Consider the following 11,244-nt stretch of genomic DNA (forward strand, 5'->3'; position numbering starts at 1 on the left):
TCCCCACAAGATAAGGTGCATAGCACTCATAAAACACGCAGATGCATTCGTAAGCCCAAAACTTAGTTTGCAGAATTAGTAAAGGCCATCCGGAGTTGCGAACGCCGTCTTTTCCCGATCTTTCTCTGCCACATCAATTTGCCAACATCCCCTAAGGAGGTCGAGATGAGAAAACCACTGTGCCCCAGATAAACTCTCCAATATGTCGTCGCACCGAGGGAGCGGGTACAAGTCTCCTTTGGTTACCGAGTTAAGATCAAGGTAGTCAACACAGAAACGTTCAGAGCCATCAGGTTTCGCTACGAAAACCACCGGAGGAGATCAACGGGAATCGGACGGTTCAATAATCTCTGCTTCAAGCATTTCGTCCACTTGGCTGCGCATTTCCTGCCCTTTGTAAAAGGGGACTCTTGTAGATGGTACCTGGATTGGCTGGGCAGAGCTGGTGTCGATAGTATGTCGTACGCCCTTTGAAGTACCTAAATCCCACGAGTCCTTTGAAATGCAGTCGGCATAAGTGGACAACATGTCGTAAAGCCTACGTTTTTCCTCTTCCGGGACGAATTTGCTGCTGATAGGGAACATCTCTTCTACTGATAAACTGTGGACGTCAGCATCCTTCACAAAAACTGCACTACACTGTTTAGCTTCCAATCCAATCTCAACATCTTCCTTTGGAGCCCCCTTGTAGTCAACACCCCCATTGGTTTCCTGCTGTGAGTCTCTCTCACCGGCTAATGGGTAGAGGTCCCCTATACTACTGCATCTGTACATTTTGAGGGGCTTGTTAAGGTAATTGAACACACGAACCGGGATTCGACCCCCTTCCACAGTCACTGCCATCCGAAAGGCCCCAGCAGAATATTTTTCCGAAAATGTGTCCGTTGGTTCCAGCACCCCCATACATTCGTCTAAGCCGTCAATGTTTGGAGATAATGTGACGGTTTCGGCCACAGTGATCCTGTTCACTTTATCAAGGCATCCAAATATATTTTTTTGGGTTCCCCCTTACTGTAGACGGTGTTAGTGTCAAAGTTTAGAATACATTTGTGAGCTGTCAGCACACCAGCACTTTATGCTGAGCCCTGATCCCGCCAAGCTGAATTGTTACTTCTGTTTTTCCAACAAAATCAAGTGGCATGTTGTTGGCCCCCAGGACAGACTTTTGTGTGGGTTCAAGATTGTTTATATGTGTCTTAGAGCGACAATATAGGTCCTCACTGATAATTGTTGCTCGTACACCCGTGTCTAATAAGGCTTGGGATTTGACACCATTTACAACACAAGGCAAAAATGCCCCCTTTGGATTCTCAGGCGGGGTCACTTGCTACTGTGCCCCGCCCATCTCCCGTTTCCCTGGTCGGGACGCAATTGATGTGGACAGTCACGAATAAAATGAGTCAAGCTACCACACTTAAAACATGCTCTGGGGCCTTGTCCAGATTCTACACATGCATTCCTACCTTTCCTCCCTTGAGGAATATTCTTTAGCTTCTCTAAGATTTCAGCTTGCTGTTGAAAAAGCTCCTTAGCCCATGCTGGGTGTTCTTGCGTTCCCTGTTGGGAGCCAAACTTCTCCTGATCACCAGACGTTGAAGACAGCACTCGAGCACTTCCTTTGCCTAGCACTTTTCGATTTGATTCATATCGTTGAACTGCCGCTAGGGCCTCATCCAGAGTATTGGGCCTCACATCCAACACCTTCTCGCGCAATGTAATAGGTGTCAAAGCACCTACGAAGAAATCTCTGGCTGTGAGATTGAGTATATGCGGGAATCGTTCGGATAGGCCAGCTCCACAAGACGAGAAATATCGCACCTCAGTTGGTGTAGATCTTCGTCAGGACGTCTTACTGAATTTGGCTCGCAGAGTGGAAATGTGTACTTGACGAGATTCCTTAGGATGAGATCGATCTGTCAGAGCAAATTCAACTGCCGTCCAGATGGCTGTTTGTTCGGCGGTCAGAGTGTAATAGGTCTGCTCTACGAGGCCTTTCAGGAACGCGGGCAATATTTGGGCTTGAAGCTCAGGACTCCACTTGTTAAGGGCTGCAATACTTTTAAATTTCCGCTTCCTAACCACCCAACTTTCGCTGGATGTCGCAGAGAAGCTCTCTGGTCTGATGCAAAGCGGGTTTTCTGGCGAGGTGATCGGTGATTTGCTGCTTGTACCAGCCGTACTTTCACTTTTCTTTCCAAGTTTCGCCTCAAGTTTCGCCAATTTCTCTTTCAAAGGTTTCACAGTATCTTCCATGGCAAAAAAGATCCCCACCAAATGTTGCACAAACGAGATAAGCGATCACAATACTAACTATTTGAGAACTCACACGAGAAACACTAGTCCGACATCATATTTAACTGCACAAGTCCGACTAAACTTGGATTAGGCCCCACGCTACAAGTATAACAAAGAAGCCTCTTGAAAGGTTCAAAAGCAAATTTAAAAAAACATATGCAAACTTAATCAGGGCACGACACTTTGGTTTACAAAATCAACTACATCCACTCATTTCCAGATTTTGTAAATAGGGAGCACTTTCAAAACAAAAAATAAATAATAAAATTCGAAGTATCTGTTGGTCAAGGGTGTTAATAAATGCTGGATAAAATCTGGTGGAACACTATATGTAGGACAATTAACCTTCCCGGAATATTGCTTATGGCAGCTCTCAACCCCTCTACGAAATACAAGCGCTAAAGAACTAAAAATGTCCTTTGTCACTAATTTTTAAGCTTATACGTTTCCAAGTTGTTCACTTTTAGCTTCAAATTAATTTGTAGTCTGGTATTAAAATACTTTTTGCATGCTAAAATAATTTGCCTTCCACAAAAATTACACTGAAAAAAAGTAAGCTAAAAATCACATAGTTAATATATTGGAGTTCACATTCATTATCTGGATGCTTTTATTTGGCTTTTGAGGCAGTTTTGGAGTTATAAAGCTCACTTACGGTTTGCTGTTTGCCATGCTGAATCTTGACTCTGTGACATAAAACAGATAAACATTAAAGAGATGCAAAAAACTACGGTTTAGATAACGAGTTTGACACTCGAGTTTGAAATGTGAGTCAAACAAAAATGGATAGTTTAAGAACGATAAACGGCAAAATATGGATTACTAGACGGAAGAAACAAGATGGAAATGAAAGTTAAATACTCAAGTTTTCGCCACAACGCCAAGCCAAAAAGCTCAGTTTCACGTCGCCGACGCGAACGCGACGGCAAGGTAAGGAGCAAGGGCATGCGCAGTATCACACAAATAATGACGTCATGTCATGTCAAAGTTGCGATCGCCCCGAAAACGTCCCTATCTTTAGTTCCCTAATAACGATCCATGACTCTTGTCGTTGGACGCACTAATTCCTCCGTATCCGACTTTAATTTGGTGGACACAACAGAAGACGCCCCGTCGTTATGGATTCAAGGCAACCGCTTTTAAAGGACGCCTTGTTTGGCAGCGTCAAGATTATCAGTCAGTCACAGGAAATAGCATACTATCGTTCGGTGAAAAGAAACCGGAACAGTGTTGTTTACGTGACTTGCTAGGCGATCAGGGATACTAATTGAAGGGAGACACTTTAAGGCACGCAGCACATCAGCGTAATCCCGCGGACTTTCTCCTCGACGGACGAGTTCAGGCAGCAAGAGTGAATCGCATTTGCTAGTGAATAAGATGAAAGTATTTCCCGCGTCATTTACTTGCATTTCCATTGTAACGGCATCGCCTGACTTGGGATAATCATCATCTACAACGTTTATGGAACGAAACAATTCACATACTAATACTGGACCCTTAGAACACTGGAAACTTCCAAAAAATGACAAGGAAAGGCAGCTATACGGTTTTAATCGTCTGCATATGTCTAAAATTAACGTAAAAGTCCTTAATAGTCTTCAGATAATCTTCAGAACACCGGCATACAAATTGCCAGAAATAAGGTACTACGAATGATTAAAATTTGCACCTACTGCCATATGACAATGTTATTTCACGCGTGTTCCAGCAGGCCAGAGGTCACACGCAGAGCATGATTACTTGCGTTAAATCCGACATTTTTGTAATGGAAGTGTCCAATAGCTGATGCTGTTTCTTTTTTTCGTATTTATAATGATGGCAATAATACAAGATACGGTTATAAAACATGCTAATTACGGAATACGACTCCTAAATCTGCTAACTTCAGAGTCTCGTTCAGTAGATAAATGTGAACGTGAACTAGAACAACTGGAATTATCACACGTTGTTTACAAAGTAACAACAATAAAAGCAACATGACCCGCGCTAACGCCAACCCGGTGTGGCCAACACATCAATCATGTCAACAACCATTTCACTTGGTCAATTAGCATCCACGGACAGCTGTTTCGGCCTTGCTTGCTTGCTTGCTTGCTTGCTGGGCCTCTTCAGCTAAGCGTAGCTTTAAGCTGCCACTTAAGAAGTTGCTTAAATCACCCGCCTGGTACGTTACCTACACCATGCTGATGAGGCCCAGCAAGGCCGAAACAGCTGTCCATGGCTGCTAATTAACCGGGTGAAATGGTTGTGCGCATGCGTCATGTAATAGGGTTGGTGTTTGCGTGTGACACCTTGCTTTTCTTGTTTTATTTTTTTTTAATTTACGTGGTCATGGGAGAACAGATTTGCTGTTCCCAACCCTGCTTACGACTGCATGTGAAGCTGCAACTGAAAGGGGTGCTAAACACACCCGCCTGGTAGGTTAGCTAGGCCATGCTGATGAGGCCCAGCAAGGCCGAAACAGCTGACCACGGCTGCTAATTGACCGGGTAAAATGATTGTGCGCATGCGTGATGTGTTGGTCACACCGGGTTGGTGTTAGCGTGTTTCAACTTGCTTTTTTTATTGTTATGTTTACAAAGTGTTGACAACTACAGAGTCTCATGAGACAGATTTTCCTCACACTCACAAAACACATGCAAACGATAGCCAATGTGGTACCCAATCTCTTTGGTGCATCGTGTGGTGTTTCACCCCATGGTAGGTGTACGTTGCAAATCTATAAGGTGAAATGAAAGAATTTCAGGCGCCAAAAAGTAATCGTATCTAGCCGAATCTCGTCTATTGCATGTTTCAAAGAAACAAACACCGGGTAAAACATTTCGTGTCATATAAACTTTAATCATCAGTAGAATGAGTCACGGGCCCAGTTTGGTTCCTGTGAGACCCCGGTATAAACTGGGCCCTACTACCTACTTCGCCAGGTTTCTGCTATGTGATGAAATAAATCACCCAACACGAAACACTGTGGGGGATACCGAGGTCGAGGGTCTTATGAACCAACAGATGGTGATCTATAAGAGTGTTGTTATAATTGAAAATTACGGCCCTAACCGCTGCTCTGATGCCATTGGTGGTGTGCTTCCAGTGGTGACGTATTGATGTCAAGGCGCTATGGTATTCCACTGTACTGGATGTTATGGCGAATAGAGTGTGACTTCGCTATTCCACCGAACTGGTTGGGGTCGATCACCTTCAGAACCACAGGGCCAACATGAGAAGTAACAACCAACTATCGTACTATGAAAACTGATACTGACATTTGGGAAATAAACAGAACTAACGATGAGTAACACCTTTTGTAACCCGCGCACTAAAGTTTTCATATCACTTGGCGCCGGACTGGATTAGAGTTCACAGTTTAGCAATATTGACTTGTCAAAATTTTATCGCAGAGCGCTAATTTAAGGGAAATTTCTACTGAATGAATATCAGGAAGAACATAATAAATGACATGTGTTCCAAGAAAAGAAGAAATGTATTTTGAATTTTTGTGAATTGAGAATTAAGACATTTGCATGGCGCATATCTGCTCTGGTTTGTTCACATTCTCCTCGTTAATATTGTACAAACGGTAAGAAAAACCTTTCATTACACGATACTATTAAAAAAATGTTGCTTGGTAATATTTATTTTCCAATAAATGAAACCGAAATCGAAAGCCGCTAACAATATAAATTAACATTTTATAAATCCGCATTATATTCATTTTTTTTCCGACACATATGAAACTCAAATTCAACGATGTTGACTCTCCTATATTGTTTCAGTTGATACCGTGGACAGGTAATATCGCTACCTTCATAATATATAGCAAAAGCCAAAACGCATACAGGCTAATTCAGATCTGGTTAATCTACAACGGAGTTGCTTTGATTGTCTACATCACTGAGAAGATCCTTGTTGACGATTGTTCAGTACCGCAAGTGCACAGGCATGATTTTCGCATTGGTGCTTTTCTTGCCGTTGCTTATAAACAACGCTGTCTGCGAGGTAGATCCAAAAGAGCAGGATTTTGCTTTGGTAAGCTGGTATAATAACAAATTATGCTATTTATTGTTACTGAGATTACTTTAAAATGCACATAAATATAAGAAATCGAGCATCTTAAGTCACGCGAAGTAATCAGAGAAAAGGTACAAACGAAATAATAAAACGTCTCTCTTGTCACAGTTTTTCGTTTTATTCCTGTATGTGTAAACACTTGAAACACTATAAAGTGGTGGTATTTTGTCACACAACTTTAGCTGAAGGTGTTCGGATTTAATTAAAGCTAGTCCAAACCGTGAATTAACCTTCCCTCAGTACTAATTTAGCCTCGCCCCTCATGATGTACTTTATTTGTTGATGGATATGATTTAGTGACATCTCCGTGTTTAAAATAACACTATTCCTCGTGGAAACTCATCTGGTGCAATGTTTTTAAATGATAATCTCAGCCCTAAGAGAGTAAAAAAAGTTCATTTGAAATAATAATAACATACACGATATTTGTTTCTAGTTAGGGTTAGGGTTCTAGTGCCCCAACAACTAATTCATTAATGCGATTTTCCTGGATATGGACGTTGGACTAGTCATTGCATAGTCGCGTTATACCATCAGCCGAGAAAACGAGCAATGATATGCAATAGTCCTCATTGTCTTGTCTCCAAACTGCTTACACCTTAGACATACTTCTTTTGATTCTTAAAATATGAATTTTTAATAGGCCAGAAGCTTGAAGCTTTTACTCTTTTCATGTAAGGGCATCACCACATATCCATTGATATCCTGTTGACCTCGACTGAGAATAACTTAATATCATGCCAATTTCATTAGGGAATAAAACCATGGGAATTCACTGGACGCAGAGTGATACCGTGAACTGGAGCCATTCCTTTGAACAAACAAAAGTTATTTACAGAATGGAAAGGCGGTTACTTCTATTTCCAACATTGCGAAGCAAGACTTTGCCAATCAAAAAGTGCACGAAAACAAACACAAAATTCTTCTAAGGCTGACTGTGTGCAACGTCTTCCTATCCTTGACTTGTCATGCCTAACGAAACACAAAATCGCATACCGAAGAAAGTGGCGTTTGTTCCTTTGCTGCAATTACATACGTTAGACATTCCGTTCATTTTAGATCTTTTAAGTACTATCATGCCATATCAATTAATAATCACATTTTTTCCTGTGTTGTTTTGGCAACATGGGCTTTCTATATTGTGCCTCAATGATTAAGAGTCAACTTTATTTTCCTTTTCCTTTGTCTACTCTTGCGTAATCTTGATTGCCACTTCCGATTGTGAGTAAATTGTCAATTCAAATGAAATTTATTTTATTTTCTTCCGAAGGAATATCTGAAAAAGTTTGAGTATCTCTCTCCTACCAACGCCAGCAGCCAGAACAACACATTTGCCATCAAGAGCTTCCAAACATTTTTCAACCTTTCCGTGACAGGCGAACTTAACGACGAGACCCTAGAGGCGATGAAGAAGCCTCGCTGTGGGGATCCTGATGTGGGCATTGATGGATTGCGCGTGCGTGTGAGACGCTTTTCACTCTTAGGAAAGTGGCCTAAGACAAATTTTAAGTATTATTTATCCTATGGAAAGGACTTACCAAAAACATCGCAAGCACGAATCATTAAAAGGGCTTTTAAGTATTGGAGCGACGTATGTCCGACGCTTAACTTTACCAGAACCAATGACAGCTCAGATACTGACATAAGAATCAGGTCAGTGCAGTTTCTTAAACCAAGACGATTACCGAATTTATAACTGAATATTTGAACACCATGTCTTTAATTGCATTTGACCCACTCACTTCATTTAAATGACATCCCGGTAACCTGTTCTGATAATAAGCATGACACATGTTTGCATCTTATAAAAAAGGCGCATTAATTACCATTAATGAACGCACTCCTCTCCTTTTTTGTCAAATTGTTGTGATCGCTTTGGATCATGGAAACGTTTGATCTTTTAATTGCAGTTTTTGTAAGCTACGGTCATAATTCTCCGAACCAGAGTAGCATCGATCTATATTAATGTTGTGTTTTCCTCCCAATTTTTTTAGCTTTGGATCATATAATCATGCTGGGATTCCAAACGAAGGGTCGTGTCCGAGCCCTTTCGATGGTCCTGGACAGGTCATCGCACATGCGTTTTTGCCAGTAAATAGGCGCTCTGCATGGGGAAAAATTCATTTTGACGAATCTGATACTTTCACTGAGCTAGGCAGCAGCGGTTATGGTTGGTGGTCATTCAGAATAGGAGGGAGCCACAGCCTTATTTACGTTGCCGTTCATGAGATAGGTCACTCCCTGGGTCTTGGGCATTCCAATATCAGAAACTCAGTGATGTATCCTCTGGTAAAGCTAGGGAGACCCGTGCTGCACAACGACGATATCAATGGGATACGAACATTGTACTGTCCAGGGGTGACTCCGATTGTACGTGAAATCCTTGCCTACGATCTGTTGAAAATAATTCAGTTGGTATCGACAAAATATTAACCGTACTCGGAAATATTGGCCCGAGGTCGAAGCAGTACGGACCAAGTGCAGCGAGGTCCGAACAAAAACGACCGAGGATCAATATTCCCCAGTGCGGCCCGGAGAAAGCGAAGTTAGTAAATTGTTTATTATATAGCACCTCTCCGCTTGATGAATGTTCGTAATCTTCGTCTTCCATCAGAGAACTTTGAACGGTAACCTTTTACATGTAAAATTAAATTCCGTTTGCTATAATTGTACTATTGTGATGAAAAAAAAAATTTCACCTTTTTTACAACTTTTTGTGTTTCGTTCAACTTGAATTTCCCGGGAGAGAGAATAATACGGAAACCGACCGTTTCCGTGGTAACGGTCCGTACTGTGATTCCGACCAAAAAACAGCCAATCAGAGTGCTCCATTTGGCCCGAGAATTGCTTGTCATACAATAAACTCGCATATTTTGATATAATGTAAATAGTCTCGACTATTATCCAGTGTTATTTCTGATAAACCGCATTCAAGTTGTCTTTTTTTTTTTTTTTTGCAGGATGATCGATGAGCTGGATTGGTAATTTACTGTTTTGGATGAATGAAGTCATCTTGTTCATCGAAAACATAACAACTGGCTTTTTTTGAGTTTCGTCGCTTTTCCTCGCTTTGCTCTATTACCTGAAGCAACAATTATCACCAAGCCTGGTTTTCACTAGCGACACAAGCACAAGGGCAAGCATAAACGCAAGCACAAGAGTTTTTATTTCACTGTGAAAACGGGCCTGTCGCAAGCATAAGCAGAGGTGCAAGGATCAAGATTTTTCCATGTGCTTGCGCTTATACTTGCGTTCGCTTGTCTCGTATGAAAACGGCACGAAAGGCAAACAAACCGTAAGCTGTGATGTTCGTCCCATGAAAAAGATCCGTTCTAGATTCCACTCGCAACCCCGCGTTGTAAGAGAGAACATGGAACTAGTGAATCTTTGTCTCTGTGTCGTGTACCCAGTGACCGCGAGAGGTCCTGAAATCTGCACGAGCTTTTCACATCGTGGAAACACATTAAGGACGTTTTTGGGCTTCTAAATGATTTTCTCTTATGCATCATAAGTTTCTTCTTATACCTTTGAGATTATACCCAATAACTGAAAAGAATTCCTGCCTCATCATCTCACTTATAACTTGCCTGCATGTACTGTTATCATTAGAGGTACCGTAGAGTTTATCTCTTATTGTAAGTGTGTAAATTAAAAATTAGAAAAAAAGACAAAAAAAAGTTGCCTTAAAGTATGGTCCTCAGTGTTACCGTTAAAAGTTAGGTATCTGTAAAATGCGGGTTCTGAGAGTCTGATAGGGTAAATTATTGTAATGTAAAATATCACATTCCGGCTCTAGTGCGGAACGTTGAATTGGTTTGATATCCAAATTTTAAAAAATAATAATAAAAAACATAAGCAACTTCGTAAAATGTAAAATACTGTCAACAATCTGCCATATGGCATAAAACGTACTCATATATAATTGGGAGAGGAAAACTGTGATCGCTCGATTCCGCGGCTTTTGCACTGTAGTTAGGCACCGGGATTGGAGGGCCTTTCAGCACTGAAGTTACGGTGCCCTTTTTCCCCCTGAATTTCTGTCAAGGCAAAACAGGGTTCAAAGTTCTTCTGTGTTTGTGTATTTGTGTAATCTAATCTAGAGAGAACAACCGATAAATTTAATTAACACCATCCACCGTTCTTGCCAATCATAATTGTCAGCCATATGGTGGCTCATACTACCCGATTAAAAGAGGATGTCAACTTTGTTGAAAGTTACCATTTCGATTTCTGATGGCGTTCGTAAGGTAATAGTGTTAAATTTTATAATTAACGCGGTGTGTTATTTAAGGGACACATCCGATTTCCATAGTGTACCGTGGTACCATATGAAACTCGTCCATTTGCTCCCCTCGCTCAAGTCAAAGTGACCGCTTTAAAGTCATAAAATGTCCCTGTTTGCATACATTTTATGCCGATCTCTTGCTCAGGCTCCAGGCAAGCCCAGCCAATCATAGTCGACAACAGCGAGTACTACTCATGTAGCTTTTTCCCAGTTAAGATCTTCACTGATATATTTCGAAGTAGTTTTACGACTGCCGGCTTAAGATTTGCTATCACATGACAGGTTTGAAGTTTTGCCATCGGAGGTTTCAAGGGCCTCTTTTTTCACAATTAATACTTCCTCCCAATATTTCGCATGCAAAACCTTTAAGAAAGATAATAAAGGTAGCAGGTGAGTTGACAAAATATAAAAACGGTAAATACTCGACACAGGCATAAACATTTCGTTATGGAAATAAAAAATTAGGCAAAGAAATTAAAAAGCTGAAACATCTGAACTAGTAATAAATCAGGCAAACCGTACCTTAACGACCATCACAGGAGTTCCTAAACTATATCTGCTAAAAAAAAAGCCAACCAAATGTCATGAATGTCAGCTAC

At 41.2% G+C, this 11,244-nt stretch overlaps 2 protein-coding genes across 2 annotated transcripts; one reads left to right on the forward strand and one right to left on the reverse strand.

Annotated features, from left to right (window-relative positions):
- Positions 1-321: 321 nt before the first annotated feature.
- On the reverse strand, positions 322-2,253 carry LOC137996269 (uncharacterized). The gene is made up of 3 exons (XM_068841680.1): positions 1,854-2,253; positions 1,464-1,733; positions 322-968 (listed from the first exon to the last, which is right to left on the reverse strand). Exons 1-3 carry the CDS (start codon positions 2,251-2,253, stop codon positions 322-324), a joined length of 1,317 nt encoding a protein of 438 aa, XP_068697781.1.
- A 3,814-nt stretch (positions 2,254-6,067) lies between these two features.
- Positions 6,068-10,560, forward strand: LOC137998087 (collagenase 3-like). The gene is made up of 4 exons (XM_068844499.1): positions 6,068-6,318; positions 7,631-8,013; positions 8,355-8,730; positions 9,321-10,560. The coding sequence occupies exons 1-4, from the start codon at positions 6,232-6,234 to the stop codon at positions 9,330-9,332; spliced, it is 858 nt and encodes a 285-aa protein (XP_068700600.1). The 5' UTR covers positions 6,068-6,231; the 3' UTR covers positions 9,333-10,560.
- Positions 10,561-11,244: the final 684 nt, after the last annotated feature.

This window comes from Montipora foliosa, chromosome 3 (genome assembly GCF_036669935.1).
Source record: "Montipora foliosa isolate CH-2021 chromosome 3, ASM3666993v2, whole genome shotgun sequence".
NCBI classification, from domain to species: Eukaryota; Metazoa; Cnidaria; class Anthozoa; order Scleractinia; family Acroporidae; genus Montipora; species Montipora foliosa.